General features: G+C 44.8%; 1 protein-coding gene across 3 annotated transcripts in view; it reads right to left on the reverse strand.

The window, feature by feature from the left end:
• Positions 1–648: 648 nt before the first annotated feature.
• LOC146797665 (calpain-9-like) overlaps positions 649–21,992 on the reverse strand; it is a 266,794-nt gene continuing 245,450 nt past the window's right edge. For 2 of the 3 annotated variants that reach the window (XM_085624810.1, XM_085624811.1), the window contains 4 exons: positions 13,686–13,764; positions 12,146–12,262; positions 8,251–8,309; positions 649–1,970 (listed from right to left, as the gene is read on the reverse strand). In XM_085624810.1, coding sequence (XP_085480936.1) covers positions 1,944–1,970; positions 8,251–8,309; positions 12,146–12,262; positions 13,686–13,764 — 282 coding nt within the window. In that variant the 3' untranslated portion in view covers positions 649–1,943. Of the gene's footprint in view, positions 1,971–8,250; positions 8,310–12,145; positions 12,263–13,558; positions 13,765–21,992 lie in introns of all 3 variants that reach the window. The other variant, XR_014968511.1, reaches the window with a different exon arrangement.

Genomic DNA, 21,992 nt, shown 5'->3' on the forward strand with positions numbered 1-21,992 from the left:
CATTTTGTATTCACATTTGTTAATTCCCAATGAGCCATCCATTTGTTGGCAAAATTCAATATTTTAAGGTGTTTCATTTTAATATAAGTGAACTGAATTTGGTAACTTTCTTCTCGTACAACTTTACAAATGGTAAAATAGCGACCCTTTTTAAAGGAGAAGATCTGACTGGACACTGATTTTATTGTTTGGTTTCTGTGTTGTAATACATCTGCACTGCCTTGCAAGTCTTGGAGAGTAAAGTGTAGAAAGAGATTTTTTTGGGCATCCAACTGAAGTGTAATGGGACCTGGGACCCCAGAGGGAAAGAGTAACCACAGACTGCTCTAGGACCCACAGAAAATACATCAGATGGAGATTAAAGAAGCAAATAAACCCGCCTGGAAATTATGTTAAAAACTGTTAGCATTTCTTTTTTATGTGGACAAGGCTAGAACATTGAGAGAAGGAGTAGGCGCATAGGTCAAGCTGGCAATTTTAGTAGCAGGATCCAGATGTTAGGATGGAAATATAGTGGTTCCAAAAAAGGTAAACCTTCTTGTGATTGCTTATTTCTTTCCCCAGATGTCAATCATTTGTTTCATTTCCATTGGAACTGTTCAGTTTCTTTCAGGCATGGATACTTATAAATAAATGTACTAAGAGGTCTTTATTTTTTAATAAATTATTTTATTGAAACAATCACACACAGACTAATTCTGTCCATCTTGGAATGCATGTTTGCACAAAAACATACTTGTGTCACAAAATGTGCTATTTCAAGTTCCAAATGTTCACTTTGTAGGTACCCTTCTTTGGGTATTTCTATTCCACGAATGTTGAAAGAAGCAGAAGAGGGACATTTCTTGCTGCCTAAGTATATCTATCCGTGCTCAGTCTCCTGGGGATGACATGATTCAAAGTTTCTTTAGTCTCAATTCGGCTTTCCCTAGATCAAGCCAACATAGTTTACATCCAACTAAAGTCTCACTACAGCACATCCCTGATGCTTTTCTTCAGAAGATATTTGTTATGGGCTTACCATGAAAATACTTAGTGGTGGCTTCCCATAACATCTATTAGATGGTCCATACAGATTATTCATGGCAAGCACCTTTAAAGTCATTCACAGGCCAAATCTCAAGGATTTTGCTTTAGCGATTTCTTGAAGGTGTTGTTGAATGCTCCCGCTTGGTTTCTTCTACCAGAGGCTCCTCATACTTTTTTTGGCACAGGATCATTTGGGTATATTCAGCATTTTTTCCATATGCTATTTTCTGCAAAATCTACCCAGCCTCCATATAGACTATCCTAGCAGAGAGGGATGAAGGGTTAGCTCTCAAAGGATCCACTTTGTACTGCGTGCCAGTGGCAATGGGATTTATCTTCAGTAAGATGCTCCACACAATCGCTGGAGGTGGTATCATGTTAGAGGTTGTTTTACTTACACAAGCAGAAACAGCCAAGAAGGTCTTGGCAGACAGGCTCCACAGACCACTGCTGTTGAGGATACTGTTGGAATATTTTAGCAAGGGAAGCATAAGGTGTCTCATTGTTGTGATTTCCAAGGGTCAGTGTCTGAATCTAAAGTCTGCCCAAGAAAAACCTGGCAGTGGTTCCACCAGTGTGTCAAAAGGTGGAGCTTGTGCATGGAATCGTGGTAAATTCAGACAGGAAATCTGAGACAGAGGTTTAGCATTGCACTTCCAGCTGAGGCTCTTTATGGTCACATGGTAGAGTTTCACTCATGAACTATTTTGGCAGAAACCACAATGGAACAATCTAGTGCGTGAGCCATGGTACCTTCTAGCGGAGGCTTCCTGGTGCAGGCTCATAGATGCTCTATGGTTCATTTGGGCACTTGTATCCTGGTATATTATGGTAGGTGCTTTCTTGGCATGATCAGAGTTTGACAGCATCTCCTTCCAATATCTGCTTGCCTGACATAAACCAATGGAATGCTTTTAATTGTACATAGTTATATGTAACCACTAGGGAAGAAAAACAGAGGCATTAGTATTTACTTTGGAACAAACAAATCCTAGTTATCACAAATACAGCAACAGTGTAAACAGAAGTGCCCCTAAACAACCTGAGACCTACATATTAGGAGTCTTTGTGCCATGATGCTGAAGGTGTTTAAATTAAGATATAAGAGGTTTTCTCTAATGGAAGATACAATGGGACACCCAGGCACAGGTGAGAAAGAGCTGTCCTCAAAGAAATGAGGAGAGGACCAAGCCAGTGTTGATGCCATACTCTGTATTGAAAGAGGTGAGCAGAGGCTTGTTCCCCTACTGGAAAAATTAAGGGGACATCTGTGGCCCCACAGAGGCCCTGTTGGATGTTGTTGACGAGATGAAAGGGGAGGGGCCAGGGGCACTGTAAATAACACGTTTTCTGTATTGGGAGACCAGGAGCACCGCAGAGACTTGGCCTGTACGACAAAAAGGGCTGCCAAGGATATTAAGTGCTATGTATGGGGAAGAAATTGGGTGCTTGGGAAGATAGATGTGGAAGAGATGGTTATATTTTGCAATGGGAAAGTATGAGAAATGACAAGGGTACTGTGCTCAGTGTCATGAAATAAAAGTGTGACAACTACTTAATAATTAATGATTTGTGTTATCTGTATTCCTAAAAATAAAACATGAACAGGGCACTATGATAGACCATGAGTGAGAAGGACACTATGGGTAGGAGACCTTTATTATATTCTGCATTACAAAATAAGTGACCAAGGAACTAGAAGTAGGACAAAAGCTGTGTACTTAAGTAGGTGATGGTGAGCAAAACACCTAATCTGATAGAGAATTCTAGCCGCAGATTCCTTATCATAGAATTATCCCTAGGTGTCAGACTAGATACTGAAATCTTTCGTGAGCAGTACCTCTGCGCCCCAGTAGGTGGTGCCGCTCAGCTACGTGTGGCGTTGTCCGTGCGGGAATTGATGTATGCGATGCCTATATAGGTGCCACCCAGGCGCGCTGGTGTCCATTCTTTTCTTTCCACGCCAGCCAGGGCAGATCTAGGAAAACCCCATAGTCATTGTTTCACTAGGTTTTTTTTAACGTTTTGTTGAAGTCTTTTTTTGAGGATTACCTCATGGTGTGGCAGGGATGTCAACCAAGATGGATGGCTTCAAGCCCTGCAGCGCCTGTCATCAACAGATGTCGGTGACATACCTGCACCGTGTATGCCTTTGGTGCCTCAAGCGGTATAACGACACGAAGGCCTACTCCGTCTGCCACACCATGCACCCAAAGGACTTACGGGATCACTCCCTCACGCTTATGGTGGCTCGACAGTTGAAGCAGCGCCTGGGTTGGCTCCGCGCCTCCCTAAGGTTCTAGGAGCCCGAGCAACCCCCACCCAATTGAGAGAGTTTTATGAGACAATGCACCTCACCTTTGGGTGGCCTGTTCCCTCCGGTGCGCCTTCAGGCCCCGTGGATTCAGGAGGGGCCTCTACTGGAGTCATGTCAGTGGCTCCAGCGCCATTCGGGCCCCAAGGATCCACAGATAGATCCAGATTGACGGCCGTACCACCTTGACCTTCCCTGACACTGATCTCGAGGCCAATGCTCCTGGTGCCCACCAGCAGCTCCATCCCCATTCTCATTCTCGACTCTGACATGCAGCCGGAGAGACATCGTCTGATGCCGGCGCCGACTGTAGCCATGCCTTCCAGAACGGAGCCTGAGCCCTATGACTAGTGGATAGGACTTGGGGAAGACTAGGAGGGGTTGCTAGACCCCGAAGAATACCAGCCTTATCAAGAACAACTGGTCTGGGCTGAGGATCTGGGTGAAATCAGTGGACAGGATACTTCTCCAGATACTGGCATGCTTTCTCCTCCTATCTTGGGTTACAGTGGAGGCAGCTTCTTTCGCAATGGTGGTGCGGAGGGCAGCTGAGGTCCTAGACCTTAGCTTGCCCTTGGTGGCAGTCAAGGCTAATGTCTTGACAGAAGTGCTTCAGCTGAGAGTGTCCCCATCAGAACCGCTTATCCCTTTCAATGAGGCACTTACTGATGTCCTGCTTGGGACTTGCTCCAAGCCCAGCACAGGGGATACCATGAACAGGACAATTGCCAGCTGCCACTGTCCTCTCCAAGGGACCCAAATTTCCTCACCCAGCACACTACCTGGAGAGCTTGGTGATCCAAGCCTCCACATCCCATGTAAATTCTGGCACATTCCCTACTGCACCCCTGGACAGGGAAACCAAAAGGCTGGATAATCTTGGCAATAAGATGTTTTCTTCTGACAGCTTGGCACTGTGGTCTGTGGCCTTTTGAGCTACTATTCCCACGCACTGTGGCATACGGTTGGGCAGGTGCTGCCAACGGTCCTGAAGGAGGCCCTGGCGATGCTTTCCCAGGTTACTGCCGATGGGAGGGATGCAGCGGAGTTCACAATCCGTTGTGGACTTGAAACCACCGACGAACCAGGCAGAGCGGTTTTATTGACAGTGGCCCTGCGACGCCATGCCTGGTTGAGGACGACTGGCTTTTCTGGGGACGTCCAGTCCTCACTCATTCACATGCCCTCTTCGGAGACAAGGCGGATTCGGCGCTGGAGCGCTTTAAGGATAGCAGGGCTACGGCCAGGTTCTTGGGCCTTTCTATGGCCTCATGTTGCCCTCAATCAGCCCTTTGCTCCTTTCATGGCCACAAAAAGGACATGCAACCACGTATTTACCCACGCAGCCACAGCGGTGAACAAGCTTTCCAGCCTCTGCTTGGGCACGGTTTCTACCAGCACCATGTCCAGCTGGCAGTTCATAACATTGTACAGGTGGGTTTTTGCAGACTGCCCGAAGGAGCTACTCCCTTCCCAGTCAAGACTACTGCTCCCTCCATGCCACCTACTTACGACAGGCTGACTGAGGACCACCTAACTCTTCTCCACAGAACGTGACAGCTCTTTTGGCCAAAGGAGCCAAAGAGAGAGTGCCTGCACCAGAAGTAGGCTGTGGTTGCTATTCTTTCTACTTTCTGGTGCCCAAGAAGGACGGAGGCCTTTGTTCTGTCATCGATCTATGCACTCTCAATTTTTCTCAAGAAGGACAAATTCAAGATGCTCACTCTAGCTCAGGTCCTGCCTGCCCTGGACCATGGAGACTAGATGGTAGCATTATACTTGCAGGGTGCTTCTTTCACTTCCCTGTCCCGCCTACCCACAGGCTTTACTTGCAGTTCATGGTGGGCCACAAGCATTTTCAGGTTACTGTGCTCTGTTTTGGCCTAACCAGCGCCCCTCAGGTGGTCACCAAGGTGATGGCAGTGGTTGCAGCTCATCTGCGGGGATCAGGGGTGCCAGACTTCCCGAATCATGATGACTAGCTGCTGAAGGATGCCCCAGGCTGTCATCTCCCACCTCCAGACTACGGCCGACCTCCTGCACTCGCTGGGGTTCACTATCAATGTGCCAAAGTCGCACCTGACTCCCTCTCAGTTGCTTCCTTTCATCTGAGCTGTTCTGGACATGCTGCAGTTTCAGGCTTAGCTTCCCGAATGGCGAGTCCAGGATATTCAGGCTATGATACTGATGTTTTAGCCTCTATCCTGGATTTCAGTGAGACTTACTCTGAAGCTGCTGGGCCCTATGGCCTCCTGCATCCTGCTTGTGACCCAGGCATGTTGGCATATTCAGGCTCTGCAGTGGGAGGTGAATTTCCATTTGGCGCAGCATCAGGGAAATCTCTCTGATATGGTCCAGATATCCGCGGGAACTGCACCAGACCTGCAGTAGTGGCTTACGAACAGAGATTAGGTCAGCGGCATACGCCTCTCCCTTTCCCAACCAAATCTGACAGTCACTCCTGGGATGGGAAGGTAATATGGAAGAGGTGAAGATCAGAGGACTCTGGTTTCCAGTGGATTCCAGACTCTGCATCAACATGTTGGAGCTCTGAGCGATCCGATTTGCATTGAAAGCCTTTCTACTCTCCATCCAGGGAAGAATAGTTCAAGTGTTCACGGAAAACACCACTGCCATGTGGTACTGCAAAAAACAGAGTGGGGCGGAGTCGTGGACCCTTTGTCAAAAAGTCCTGCATCTCTGGACATGGCTGGAATGTCATGGCATTTTCCTGATGGTTCAACATGTGGCAAGTTTTCTGAATGCCAGAGTAGACAATGTCAGCCAAAGATGCCTAGCGGATTACAAATGGCGTCTTCATCTGCTGGTGATACAAGTTCTCTTTCAGCAGTTGGGAGAGCCTTGGTTAGATCTGTTCGCCACCCACGAGAACGCACAATGTCACCAGTTTTGCACGCTGGAGTTTTCAAGGCAGCTCTCGCTGGGAGAAGCTTTTTGTCTCGAGTGAAGCTGAGGCCTCCTGTACGCCTTTCCGCCTGTATCGCTCCTGCCCAGAGTTCTCAAAAAGATCAGACACAACCTGGCTAACGTCATCCATTGTGGCTCTGGATTGGGCACGGAGAGTTTGGTATCCCAAGCACGGCCATCGGTCCTCTGATCAGGCTGCCCCTTCAGGAGGATCTTCTGTCGCTGCAGCAGGGGAGGGATCTCCACCCAAACCTGCCAACGCTTTGCCTTCTTGTGAGGAGATTGAGCGGCGACAGATGATAGCCTTCGACCTTCCACCTGAAGTCTGTAATGTCATGTTGGCAGCCAGTCGTTCCTCTCCCAAGATGGTTTATGCCTGCCGTTGGGCTAAATTTGTGGTATTGTGTTCAAAAAGAAACACTGATCCCCTTTTTGTCCCCCTTTCTAAGGTGCTCCTGTTTTTTTTCACTTACTCAGCAAAGTTCTGCTCTGGGCACTGTTAAGGAATACGTATCTGCAATCTCTGATTTTCTTAGTTGCCTGACCAACCATCCCTTTTCCATTCCTCTATTGTAAATAGGTTTCTGAAAGTTTTGAAACATATGTTTTCTTCCACTCCTTTCGTTATGCCCCAGTGGGATCTCAATCTCGTCTCAATCTCAATATGTGCACTCCCTTTGAGCCTCTGCATAATTATCCACTCAGGCTCCTTACCATTAAGACAGCTTTTCTCGTGGTTATAACATCTGCCCAGAGGGTCAGAGAGCTTCAGGCCTTGTCATCCAAGCCTCCTTAACTAAACATCTACCCAGACAAACTGGTGCTTCGCACCAGGGCTTCCTTACTTCCAAAAGTAGTCACTCCATTTCACCTAGGCCAAACCATCACTCTGCCTGCTTTTTATGCTCCGCCTCATCTCTCCAAGGAAGAGGAGTGGCTACACCTTCTGGACCCAAAAAGAGTATTGTTGTTCTACCTTGATCGCACACAAGACTTCCGGGTGGATGAACAAATCTTCGTGGGCTATGTCAGAGCGAAGAAGGGCAAGGCTGTACAGAAAGGATCATTTCCAGACTGATTGTGCTCTGTATCAAAATCTGCTACGCATTGGCTAAGAAGCAACCCTCGCTGGTTTGCGTGCAAAAGCTGCTACCGTGGGCCTCATTTGACACGTTCACCAAACATTACTGTCTGGACAGTCAGGTCCGTAGAGACAGACATTTTGCCTGTTCGGTCCTGCAGGATTTCCTCTTGTGAAATTGGTCTGCAGACCCACCTCCAGGAAGGTATTGCTTGGGTACCTATTCTAAGGTAAGGAATCTGCAGCTCAAAGTCTCTATTAAATGAACAAGTTACTTACCTCGGTAATGTCTTATCTAGTAGTCTCTCTACCTAGCTGCAGATCCCTTAACAATCCACCCATCCTTCCAGCTCTGCAAACTAATTTCTAGGGACAATGTTTTGTCCTTTCAGGGACCTAGTTTTCCACCCCAGTGGTCAGTGTACTTCATGGCTTCTGCCGCGAAAAGTTGCGAAAAGTTGCGAAAAGTAACTGACGCCAGCACACCTGGGTGGCTCCTATATAGAAACTGCAATAGTTACTTCTGGGTTGGATGACCCCAACAACGCCACACGAGCCAGAGTGGCACCACCTACCAGTGCCCAGGAGTACAGCTCACAAAATATTTCCGGATCCAGTCTGACACCTGGGAATAACTCTAATGTAAGGAATCTCTGGCTAGATAAAATCTCTACCAGATAAAGCGTTACCAAAGATAAGTAGCTTGCTGTTTCATAAACTGAACGAAACAATGGGGGGTCATTGACTCTATTGGGAGAATTTCTGTGTTGTGCAGTGAAATAGCGCCGGAAGGCTGGGTTCAGTATGAAGCACATGTATGAAAAGATGTGTGGTAAACATGGGCTCTGTGGTGCTTCACCAGTGGCCCAATATATATGTATACTGTATGAGAAATCACCTGTTGATAATTGAGAGACACTGTTCCAGAGTTGGCACATACAGATTCTTGAAACTTTTCTGAAAAGACATGTGAAAGATATGCTTAACAAATTTCTATACAACTATCAGGTCAAAATAGAAATCCTTTTAAGATAGAACATGCAAGATTAAAGAAAAATGGAGATTGTAGAACAGAAGGCAATAAGTGGTATAGCAAGATCAGAGAGAGAGAGAAGAAAGAGTTTTTGAAAGAAGTAAAGAGAAGCAAACTGCGAAAGAAAAATGCAGCAAAGAGCGGAAGAAAAATAGCTGGAGAGCAGTATAGAAAAGGTTGAAAGGTGAAATTGGTTGGGAGGTGAGAGATTAATTGGTGTGATTGAGTAAGGGAGGCAGAAGGGAAATAATGTAAGAGGGCTGAAATAGTGCATAAAAGAGTTGGTGGTGGATAGTGGCAGAGAGTGGGAACAGAGAAATAGAAGGCAGGGAGAGAGAGTGCACAAAGATTGAGACAAACAAGTCTAAGAGCAGAGGGAGTTGTCAGAGACTTGAGGGCAAAGAGCAAAAAGAAACACAGAAAAACTCAGAGGAAGGAAGAAGACAATGACCGAAAGCTAACAAATAAATTGCAAAAAGAACAGACCTAATTCACCCAGACAGTTGTCTGCCATCTCTTGAAAGATCAGTTATTTTGCCCGCACATGGAGCGATAGAGCCCTGTCTTTGGAAGAAAAAGTTGAGGCCCCTTTAAAGGACCTGGGGTAGGTTTAGTTGAATCAGGCAACAAGCACTTTGTGTTTCAGGCACCAGAATTATTTGCGATTAGTGCTTCATCCGTGGAGCAGGCAGAGACCTTCTTCCCATTAACGGAAAGGCCCATGGTATTCTCTTGGATCGCTGGAGTTAGGTAGGATGACGAGACCTAAGCCCGCATATTCATACCGACATTTCTATTCCTAGCCACAGAGGGTTGTGGAGGCTTTGTACCATCTGGTCCTGAAGAAGATAAGCTAAGAATTTTGTTGTTTTAGCCAGCCAAAAGGACTTTGTCTTTTCGTGAGATGAGAAATTAATGTTAATATACATTTTCCACCAGGCACTCTACATGTAATCTCTTATGTCACCAGTAGCTGTCATTCCAACAAAGGTGTCTATTAGTTTGGGTCTCTAGTTCGCAGAGGTATGCACTTTCTCCAAGTATGGACCCCAATCCTAGTCAGGGTAAGTCACAACACCATCCTAAATTATCCTGCGCTCACTCTCTGGTAGCTGCGCACAGAGCAGGCAGGCTTAGCTTAGAAGGCAATGTGTAACGTATTTGTGCAATAACCCATACAATGACAAAGTAAATACAGCACAAAAAGACTTCACAACAGCTTAGAAGATATTTATCTGTCTAAAACAAGACTAAATCGGTCAAAATCCATCGATTCGAAATTGATATATTGTATTTTGTATAATTAAATGCAATGAAGCACTTAGAAGCATGTAATGCCAAAAAGGTTACTCCAGGTTGTGAAGGACTGGTGCAAATCCAAAGTTCAGGCTAACCGCGATGGAGCACGGGCCGGATACAGGGACCCTCTTGGGCCCACTGAACAGAGTACCTTGGATCCTAGGGTGCATGGCAAGGCTTTGCAATGTCTGGCGTCAGTTCTGAGGCTGTGTGCCGGGGCTGTGCGAGGCTCCGTGTCTTCTGGTATTGGTTCCAAGTGCTGTCAGCTGTGCTGTGAGGCTTCGCGTTGGATTTGGCAGAAACTGAGCTGCAGAACCCACTTCTAAGACCCAGAACTTGGACGCAGCACCTCAGGCAAGGGTAGGACTCACAGAAGGCAGAGTCCAGCAGAGCTGCAGTATTTTGTGTCCCTGAGACTTCAGAAACAGGAGGCAAACTAACAAGCCCTTGAAGATCACTCTGAAGGAAGGCAGATTCCAGCTCTCCTTCGAGCAGAATCAGGGAGCAGCAGTCAGTAGGGCAACCAACAGGAAAGCAGTACTTCCAGAAAAGCAGCCCAGTTGAGCAGAACTGCAGTCCACTGACAGAGGTTCAGTTCAAGATCCAGAAGTGTCTAATTTGGGAGGTACTTATACCCGAATGTGCCTTTGTGGGGGAAACTTCAAAGAGTGGTTTTCAAGTGCACAAGCACCCCTTTCTAGCCAGTCCTGTAATCAATGGGGATTCGCCAGTCAGGAAATTACTCCTTGATGTCCTGGTGTGAGCCCCCTTTCCTCCCGTCTGCCCAGGCCGGCCAATCGGAATGCAGATTAATGCGGAGGGGTGTTCAGCCACTCCTGGCCCTCCTGAGTTCATGGCTGTCAGGGAGGAATGCATGAATGGAATCCGTCACCCCGTCCAGATGGGTATTGGAGACAGGCTGGAGGTCACATAGAGCAAAGTTAAGAGCAGAACGATGCGCGCTGTCTGAAAGTGGCATTTCTGCACTAGTAGTGTGAAATCCAACCTTACCAGCAGAGTGCATTTATCACTACTTTTCTACCCATACCAAACATGATAAAGCTACTCCCCTGGGATCAGGAATTACCACTAAGAAGTGCGTAAGGGAATTGCCAAACCTAGTCTATGAGAGGAGTAGGCCTCACTTGTGAAAAAAGACATAGGCCGTTTTGGGTGACTTACATGTAATAAAAGGGTGAGTCCAGGACTTGAAAAGTAGGTTTACCTGCCAGTCACAGTGAACTTCACGCGCAGGCCCTGCCATGGCAGGCCTGAGACATGGTTAGGAGGCAACTTACATGGGTGACAGAATCAGTGCTGCCGGCCCCCTAGTAGCATTTAATTTACAGTCCCTGGGCACTTGTAGTGCATGTTACTAGGGACTTATAATGAAATTAGATATGCCAATTGGATACATTCCAATGTTACCATGTTTTAGGGGAGAGAGCACACGCACTTAGCACTGGTTAGCATAGCTAAAGTGTGTAGAGTCCTGGAGCCAACAAAAAATGGATACAGAAAATGGAGGGAAGCAGGCGAGAAAAGTTATGGGAAGTCTCTCCCAAGTCTGTTATGTCCAACAGTGTCCAAACAGAGTCTTCAACATGCCTGTCATTAGTCAGATCACTACGGCCCCTGACAGCAACGGGCTAGGAAGACTCCACACTACTCTGTACATAGGAACGTTTGAAGCTTAGCTAAGAAACAAACCCATTATACCATGAATCATAACAGGGGTGATGGCTTGTGAGGGGTCATATCCACTCATAGAAGAGGTTCCACACTGTTTACATAGCTATTCAATACTTGGAACCAGAAGTAGAATCCTTTCTGAAGGAAGACCTCCTGACCTGCTGTTGATGCTTCTCAAACCTATAGTAATCTTCTTAAATGTTAATCCTGACTGACATCAAGGGCCTCAGACTAAAGCCAGGCTGTCAAAGGATGAGTGGCAGATTCTGGCACCAGGAAGATCTTGTAACGTATGCCTAAAGTTCTGTCAGTGCCAGCAAAATTAATTTTCAGACCAAGAATCTTTATCTGCTTTTTTAGCTTTGGCAAGAGCTCCACATGTGGCTGAGTTCACAGTTTAAACTGCATGAGTTTCAGATATTTTACATTTCATGCCATGGAGGAAACCTCAGCCTTTGTGCTTACAAGGAGTATTTCCGAATGCTAAAGTGCATCTGTGCATCATCACTAATAAGCAAACAATAATTTGATTCTATGAATATTTCTTAGTTTAAGTGAAGTTTGGGGAATATTTTTTCCTTTTCATGTAGACTTCGGGCGAAATGCATTCAGTATCAATCATATGAACAAATTTCAGGAACACAACGATTTTTGTCATGCTATGATTTCTGTGATTTCAGAGTAAATTGGGCTATGTGTATAGTTATACAAAATCACATGTCCACACTACTCACGCCCCCATAAATGTTAACCATAGCATCCCACTCACTGGTCATGGTATCCAACTTTAGCAAACAGCAGATGAAACTGGAGTAAGTGACTGTCCGATCAGGTGTGCAGTATCTCAGTGCCAGAAGCTGCACCATGAACTCATCCACCTTCAGGCCTAGACAGAAACAATAGTCGGAGAATTGTACGAGTAGAAACTTTGCTTCCAAGACAAATGTTCAATGATGATACAGCACGATAATGAGAAGTTTAGGACACACAATCAAAGTAACTTAGAGGTATCTAAAGTGATAGAAATAACTCTAGTCAATGGACATGAAAATGAATCTCTGTCTCAACGTCTGGGACTAAAGAGGGTTCAGGGCTCTCTACATTTAAACAGGTGATCTGCACAGACCTAGAGATAGCAGAAGAGAACACACATGGAGGTATATGTAGGGCACAAACATGGAGAATAATGGTACATATATGGAGGCAGGTTGGGGTACAGTGGCACATACAACCATAATGCACAGATAAGGACACACCGGAAAAAATCAGCTGAAGACATATGGGGAGACAGGTGACTACCAAATATGGAGAACGTAGGGGACATATTTAAAGAAACTGCTGGATGCTAGAGAGGTGGAGACCATTAGAGGGCACAAATACAGAAATACATGGAGGTCATCAGGCTGGAGAAAGACAGATAACATGTAAACGGAGAAAGCTGGAGTGGAGAAATAGTTAGCCAACGGTTTATGGAAATACATGAAGAAAAGGAGAAGGCGTAAGCTTGTGAGTATCCTTACAAAAATAAAAGGGCAAGAAAGTAGAGCAAACTGAAGAACAAAGAGCCCCAACCATGCCAGCAGCTAGTGGAACAGCTCGCATTAAGTAAATCTGTGCGGAAAACATTAAATTAAGGAGTTCCGAGCATGCATAAGAAAGTAAAGATAAATCCAACATGTGAGAGTGGAAAATTCAGAACAAAGACTGACATAATGGAGATTAAGCCGATCAAAGAGAGAAAAGGTTGAATTAGTCCCAAACATACTAGCCCGTGCACTAGTACAGTGATACCACAAAGGGCAGATGTAGCAGCCTAAAATGCACAACAATTGAGTTAGACTTAGAAGCTCAGAAAAGGAGGTGGATTTAGGTCAAAGACTACACACAAACTAAAGCTGAAGATTTGGAGACAACCCATAGTTCATGTATGAATTAATCATAATGGCAAAACAAACATGTCCAGGGAGAAGCAACCTGAGGTTGTGGGGATAGAGTTGGGTATCGAGATGGAAAAAATAAGAATGGCATTGCCCACAGGTTAAAACACATAATTTTCAAACAATAATGCAAAACAAAAAAACCAAGACTGAATGCAAAGATGGAAGCAACCAAAGCATGGAGTTGAGCCAGTCCAGGGATGATGGCATAACAAGCTTTGTTGAACTTATGCAAAATTTCTCACCTTCCTCCACTTCTCTTATATAGGTATTTAAATTCCCTTTTGACCCATTAATTTCTGTTTGGCAGGATCAAGGGTGATCTTTGACTCAACTTATTCCTCACATCCTGCCAGCCCTTCTTCCTCTCACCTGCCGACTGCAGTGCAGGAACCAGCTGATGACAGTTGATGGAGCCAGATCTGCTCTGGTCAAATTGGCAAAAAATTAGCTAAGAAGAAACAAAGTAGAACAACACAGGATCAAACGTGATTCAGAAAAACACAATGCATAGCGAATTTGTAGAACAACATAACCAGTTCACGGCTCCTTATGAAGTCTGTATAGGTCCCGGTTCAGCTGGAAACATAATTTCAGTCTGATTAAGGACTTACAAGGGATGTGGTAATTCTGCCTTGCCGAAATTCTAGCTGTCCACCCTTGCAGCGAATGGGCCCAAAAAATTGGAATTACTGTCAGAATCTGGCTTGGTACTCCAGATTCCCATGGTAAATCCACATTTCTCTGTGGACCTTTGATATCAAACTTGAAGCCATGCAGTATTCTTGACACAAGGAATATCGAAAACCCCTCACGGCTATTAATTAGTCATTAATACCACAAAAACACTAAGTACACATTAATCTTGTGTGTTCGAGTCTTTATCTCATTTTATTCATTTTTGTCTTTTTCATTATCATCAAAGACATATCCATCTCGTACAATCAAGACATACATTTACGGACTGCACCAGCAGTGAACAAAATCACAATACAATGTAGTGTAACATACAAAATTATTCCAAATATCCATTGACTGCTGAGTAAACCAGAATTTTGGCCAATAGATCCAAAAAGATTTTTTCGACCCCTTGGTTGTAGCATGGGGTTATCTACCCTATAGTATGTTATCACACTCACGCCTGAATGCATGTTGCATTTAAAAAACGTGTGTATGAGCAATGAGAGTAACTCAGCATGCAAAATTGAAAATAGAGATCTCGATAGTCTGTCTGACAAGCATTAAAGTGACATTATTTGTCACCCCCCGCTTCGCCATTTGAGAAACACAAGGATGTGACTGAGAAAGTTGTGCACATGATCGATTCAGATCTACAGAGCACTGTATGAGATAAATGACATTGCGATACCAGCTGGCATAATTTCTTTTTTTTTTAAAAAGGTCCCCTATGCTCTTTTGCCTCCTAACACAAGCGCACGTGATGGGGCGTAGCACATTTGCTCTGATGAGAGCACCATGGCAATGAGGCTGAGGCGGATGAGTGTACCATTTTGTTTCTCTCTACGTATGTCTGTGTATGGATGTTTCCCTGACATCCTAATACTAACCCATATGATGGATGTGAAAGTAAGATGCTTCACTACTACGAAGCTGCATAAAAAGCCCCTGAAGTGATTGGACCTGATACTGTCTAAATTTAAGGGCTGTGAGTGAGTCTGGTAGTTAGCCGTTCATGTGTTTGACCATTGATAAACACTACGTTTTTTTCCTTCTTTTTACCTTTACTTTCTCTTCACAGGACACAATACAGGGCGTATTGTGATTGAACGATTGCAAGGATACTTTGTAAGTACTCTCTACCCTTGCTGTGCATGCTTTAGTATGCGTGCACCGAGTTTCCTGGTCCTGAAGAAAGTCACATTGACCCACTGGGGCTACTGATAGTGGATAGTGGCTGAAACATGTAGGCCACACCCAGGATGACCTTAATGAGGTTACATGGGACCAATTAAACATCCCATATACATCCACCACTTGTTTTTAACATTGACCGGGAACCCTCTAACTCTTATTAAAAAACTATTTTTGAGGCTTCCCGAGCCAATCTGAATAATCACTAAGTCACATGCACAAAAACAAACCAGCTCTGCAGTAATTCTGGTGTCACACCCTGGAAGCATTCGGCAATCAGGGTGGGAACCGAATGATGAAGCATGTCACCTACTAGGTAGGTGAGTGAGGGTTCTTTTAAAACACCATGCGGGTTCCAGGGTCCCTAATATGAACATCTAAAGGGACAAAAGGAAAAAGACAGGAGCAACCATAACGTTGATGGGTGGCTTATCCGTTCTTTATTTGTTTTGTATCGTTCATAGTAGGTCGTTTTTCAATTCTAGACATAAGTGGTAATAGAGCTACTTGCTCGCTCATTCTGGAGCTAAGAAACTTTGTTATGTGGAACTAAAGATTGAAAGATAGAAGACCTTGAGATACCAAAATGCCCATGAGCCTTTGTTATTCACATGAGCTGTGGGAAACAAAAGTTGTGTGCATATGCATGAACTTTATGCATACCGAGATGACAAAGTATTTTTTGTGCTTGATGGAAATTTACGATGGGAGGGACAAATGCGAGAATGCCCTGATGCCCAAATGGAATGCTCCAGGCTAGAAACTAAAACCATTTCTGATAATCTGCCAAGAGGTGTTTTTATAGACTACAGTGAGATCTGGCATGAGCATCTAACTGTGTCCAAGCAGTATTGAATATTAAAGTGCAAACAAAGGTAGAGTCATCAATGTCTTTTGAATTAAACCATACCAGATCCATTGTTTAGTGGCTGAATGCTAAGATGCCACATATGATTCCAGCAGTGCTTTCATGTATAACATCAATATCGATTGTAAGTAAGACATGTAGGCATGCTTAGTCTGTCAGTTTACGCATCAGTTTGGTTGCTGCTCTGTAGAATATCTTTGAGGCAATGTCTTGATCTTGAAAGGAGGGGTTTAGGACATCCAAATTGTGCTCCTTGGATTTGTTTGGGAATATGTAATGAAAATGGGTTTTGTAAAGAGCCCGATTGCACGTGGGCGTAATGGCACTGGTCTAGCAACAGAGCGGCTCAGAGACAGAAGACAGACTGCGGAAACTATACATTTTAAAAGCCTGTTTTTAAGATTCTTTCTAAAGGAGGACAGGGAGGGACTAGTCTTTACAGAGGTAAGGCATTCCACTGTTTGGTTGTTCCGTAAATAAAGTTTCTTCCACCCCAGCAGACTTGTTTGAATTCAGGGACCATGAGATTGGCTGCTGATGAAGACTGTAGTGACCTGGGAAGAACATATCGGATTGATTTCTTTTTAAAGTAATCCGGGCCCTCATCCTGCAAGGCTTTAAATGCAATGTATTGACACTTAAGTCTATTCGGTTGTGCACTGGCAACCAGCGAAGATGGACCAGCAGCTTAGAGGCAGACTGGTGCCTAGGTATTCCAAGCAGCAATAGGGCAGCAGAGTTCTGCAAGACCTGTAGCTTATTAAGTAAATTAATCTCTAAGTTGATGTACAAGGCATTACAATAATCAGTTTTAGAGAGAATAAGGCCAGTTACTACTAGTTTCTACAAGTCAAGCTGGATAAAAGGCAGAATCTCTCTCAGGATTTTTAGCGTAAGAAAAGCAGAGGAAGTGATTGTGTTCACCTATTGGTCAAAAGATAAGCGATTGTCAAAAATTTACACCCAAGTTCTTCACTTTGTCACTGGAAGTGGGACTGAACCTAGTTAAGATGTGCACCAGTTAGGAGAACAAAAAGATACATTATTGCCCAACAACAAAACTTCAGTTTTGGCAGAATTTAATTTCAGGCAATTAATAATCATCCATTTGTTAATTTGTTGCATACATTTAAGGAAACTGGCGGCCGATTCTTGCTGATTTCCAGAAACTGATACAACAATGGTGGTGTCGTCAGCATAGCTGACAACTGAGAAACCACATTTTTTTAATCAGGGTGTCTAGAGGAGTGACGTATAATAATAAATGAGTTTCTAAAGCGCCTGGTTATACTACCTAGTATGTCCCTGCGCTGCAGCTAATCTCCCATCATGAGTTGTTAACCAAGATGCACCTAAAAGACCCAGAGGAACTTTATGTGAAAGAGCCAGGTTTTCAATTCTTTTCAGAAAGTCCTCTCCGATGGTTCAGACCTAAGTGACTGAGGGAGGTCATTCCAGTGTTTAGCGGCCAACCATCTGAAAGATCTTCCCCCCATTTTTGCTCTTTTAATTACTGGTAGTTTTACCCTTCCTGTCACCATAGATCTCAGAGCCCTGGTAGGGACATAAGGGGTCAGTAAATTGTGTAGGTAGCGGGGACCCTTCCCCTGCAGGATGCGGTGGCTAATACACAGTGTCTTAAACACAATTCTTTCCCTAACCGGGAGCCAGTGTAGGGTTGCAAGGGCGTTCTTTGATGAAGCTCTTCTGGGTAATCTCAAAACAAGGCGGCCCGCCGCATTTTGGATACATTGCAATCTTTGAATACACTTCCTATTTGCCCCCCAGATAGAGAGCATTCCCGTAGTCCAGGCGAGATGTTACCAATGCATGGACCAGGGTTTTTCTTGCGGCTGCGGGAAGTACATCTAGCGTCTTCCAGAGGCCCTTCATTATTCCGAAACATTTTCCGGCAACAATCCTGGTGTGGTGGTCAAAGGAGAGCTTCGGGTCCAGCCACATCCCCAAGTTCTTAACATGGAGCCCAGGGATTGAGGCCACCACCTCGAGGACCATATTGACGGAGTCCTGCCTACAATCAGAACCTCCGTCTTATTGCCATTCAATTTAAGGCAATTATTTGCCATCCAGGCATCTAGCTCCTGTAAGCAAGTGGAAAAGTTGATGCCTGCCTTATCATGGGATTGCGATAACGACACCACTAGTTGCGTGTCGTCCGCGTATGACACAACACTAATGTCGTATTTCGCAATCAGCTCAGCTAAGAGGGCCATGTATAAATTAAAAAGAGTAGGACTGAGGATAGAGCCTTGGGGCACTCCTTGAGTCAGCCTGATGCTTTTTGAGAAGAACGGACTCTGAGACACTTGAAAACTCCGATCCTGTAAAAAGGATCTCATCAATTCCAAGGCCATTTCATCCAGCCCTCCTCTCTTGAGGCGCCGTAGTAGCAGAGGGTGGTTGACGGTGTCGAAAGCGGCGCTGAGGTCCAATAGTACCAGTGCCACCATCTGTCCATCATCTACATGCCTACGTATTGTTTCGGTTGACAGAAGTAGAGCGGACTCCATCGAATAGGTAGCCCGGAAGCCCGACCTAGTGGGATGTAATAGGTTATGCTTATTCATGTGCGCGGTTAGCTGCGAGCTAACCACCTTCTCTGCAATTTTAGCAAAGTATGGAAGGAGCGTGCCTTCACCCCAGGCTTTTTCTTAATTGGGATGATAACCGCCTCCTTCCATTGCTTAGGGACTGTCCCTGATTCAAAGGAGAGTTTCAGGAGGTGACCAATGTAAGGTGCTAAAATCTCCATACTCTCTCTCAGGGTCTTAGGTTTCGTGGGGTCCTTAGGTGAGCCAGACTTGATGCCTAAGGCAATGTTTTTAAGCTCATCCAGTGATGGAGGGACAAAGCTAGAGAGGCCTAAAGCCTTCTCCACGATAGGCCCGTCAACTCCCTCCCCCCTCCATTTCGTGCCTCGTCCGGTAAGGTGGAGTACATTTTTGCTATCTTCTCTGAGAAAAAATCTGCGATTAGGTTGCAGGATTCAACTGAGCAGCTGTTAGGCGTCGTAGTTCTAGTAAGTGACGATATAAATTAAACAGAGTAGGGCTCAATGATGAGCCCTGCTGTACACCACAAAGGAGGGAGAATGAGCCAGAGAGAAAGCCGTTCATAGAAACGAATTGCACTCTATCAAAGAGAAAGGAAGATAGTAGAGCTAGAGCTGAACCACCGATACCCAGGGATTCGACACGGTCAATCAGAACCTTGTGATTGACCCTGTTGAAAGCGGTCAAGAGATCAAGTAAAATAAGCGCTGCTGGATTTCCAGCTTCCAGAATGGCCCTCAGATCCTCTGAGGCCGTGTTCAGAGCCGACTCAGTGCTATGCTGACCTTGAAAGCCAAATTGTGAATGGTCTAGTAGGTAATCCGATTCCAAATAGAGAATCAGTTCATTGTTAATAGCTTTTCCCATGATTTTGAAGCCGCAAGATAGGACAGTAGTTTCTCACCACTGATAAATTCAAGTGCAGTTTTTTTATAACAGAGGCAAAATTGACACGACTTTCCATTCTGTGGGAAAGAAATCCTGCAAAAATATTTAATTGAAAATAGTAGTCAGATGGTCAGCAACAATGGCAGAGGCCATCTGAAGAGTGGCCGGGGGGCATTGGTCCAAAGGAGACCCAGACCGTGTGGTAAGGATTAAGTCCTGCACTTGGTCCACCGGCAGCTGAGAAAAAGAAAAAAAAGATGGTAGATTAGAAGCAGATGGAAACAGTACAGAAATCTAGGAAAGCTCCAACCCAGAGGTTGGGCTCTTTGTCCCCTGCATGGTGGATGAGGTCTGGCCCAGAGATCTAGAGAATGTATTAAAAATATCTAGTACTTTATCCTGGAAAGCTAGTGCGATGTTATCGCAAAGAATCTGACTGCTTTCAACTTTTTCCCGATCGCTAAAGTTAGCACGTTTTTGATTGTGGTAAACAGTTCTTTCTTGGAATTTTTAGCTGAAATAATGTTCTGTGAAAAATAGGCGGATTTTTCCATCAGGATCTGGGCCTTCTATTCCACAATTTTTTGTTAATATTTTGCTTTTTCCAAGGGGTCATTGTTATGCCTCCATAGACGCTCTTGGCGTCTACACAGCTGCTTCAAATCTGTAAGATTCTGGGAGAACCATGGTTTAGAAGGGGTCAATCTCTTAGTGAGGAGGGGTCTACTAGGGGCCAATTGATCTACGGCTGAGGTGAGACAAGCATTTTAATCAGCAATATCCTGATCTAGATTTTTCGAGACCTTAGGGATAGAGGATTGCAGTTTACTTTCCAAATGAGCAACGATTGAGCACCAATTTTATGCCACGAACGACAGAGTTTAACCAGGCTGAGATTAGCTTTATAGGCAGGCTTCGAAGCGCAGTTCAGATGAAACATTACTGCGGCGTGATCTGACCAAGTTAACGGTAACAACTCCAAAAAGACTAATGCGGAGTTGTCAGAGAAAATACCATCTGACATATGACTAGCGGTGACCAGTTGGAGTAAGCCAAGGCTGTTCATAAGGTCAATCAGCTTAACAGAGTCTCTATCATCCGGATTCTCCAGATGGAAACTGAAATCTCAGAGACAGTAAAATCAGCAAAATTTACCTTATTCTCCAGCAGGTGGCCAATACTGTCAAGAAAAATAGCTCTTGATCCTGGGGGTCGATATATTAATAGTCCATTAAAAGAGATATGGGGCCATATGTAGGTAGGGACACATTTACCACTTCATAAATACCGAATTTTACCGATTCGGTAAATTCCGAATACAGAAATGATCCCCCTACATACCAAAAGCCAAAATACCGGTCGGTAACGGTATAATTACCGAAAATCGGCCGTTACCGACCGGTATTTGGCTTCCTACATGAGGCCCATGATCATTAAAAGTGCATTTAAAAGTTAAGGCCTCAAGGTCATTGGAGGAGAAGACACCCGAGCATGTACACAAAAGAAATTTGTTATAAACGAGTGCTAACCCGCCACCTCTCTTTCCTACTCTGTCCAATCTAAGCAATGAGTATTTGGCAGGAATGGCAAGAGCTAAATAGGAACCAGAGCTGTCATCAGCCCAATTCTTGGTAATAAAGACTAACTCCGTTTTATATGTTTGAAAAAATTCGAAGAACTCTAGTTTATTTTTGATGAGTGATCTGGCATTAATAAGTGAGCAGCTTAATATAAGATGAGGGGTTACCTCCTTGCGATGAGGTGTCACAGTTTTCCCAACTGAGCTTCTATCCGGAGGGGTAAAATCTAGTCAGCAATTGGAACAGATCCAACAGATCCAATAAAGTTCCAAATTCTGAGGATCTGGGCATAGCACAGGTTCTTACCGGTAGGCCATAGGGCAAGAAGGGCCTCCCGGGAATAAGAGTGTGATACCCCAGGATCTAGCTGCAAATGAGCAGTGTGGCTGGCGCTGAGCCCTGCCCGAGCACGGACGGGCTTGCCTTTGGCTGAGTGCGGACTCGCTATTCATCTGTTTAAGTAGCCCAACATCCAGGACCAGGGAGAAGGGGCGTGTCACTCAGAAAAAGGCAAACTGGAGTCCAGTTTCTCCGGATGCAGAAAGCAAGCTCCCTTGCCAGACAGCAAATACTGGAAAATTAAGCCAAACTAAATTAACAGTGAGAAAATGCTAAAACACATAGAAGTATTAAAATAGCGAATTCCAATGGAATATGGCGCCAAAATTGCATACAGAAACCAGGCACCTCGCAGAAAAGGTTGTGCTCTAATGCCTACAAGGAAAGAAAAGTAGAGTTGTTAGGAGGACTGTACCTTCTGTGTTGGAGTGCGCAGACAAGCTATCACTCTGTTTAAGCAGCCCAACATCCGGGACCATAGGGAGGGAAAAAGGGCATGTCTAGGGAGTCACTCAGCAATTAAAGTGAAGGTAAAGAAAAAATCAAACCGGAGTCCAGC

The sequence above is a fragment of the Triturus cristatus genome, chromosome 9 (assembly GCF_964204655.1).
Source record: "Triturus cristatus chromosome 9, aTriCri1.1, whole genome shotgun sequence".
Lineage (NCBI taxonomy): Eukaryota > Metazoa > Chordata > Amphibia > Caudata > Salamandridae > Triturus > Triturus cristatus.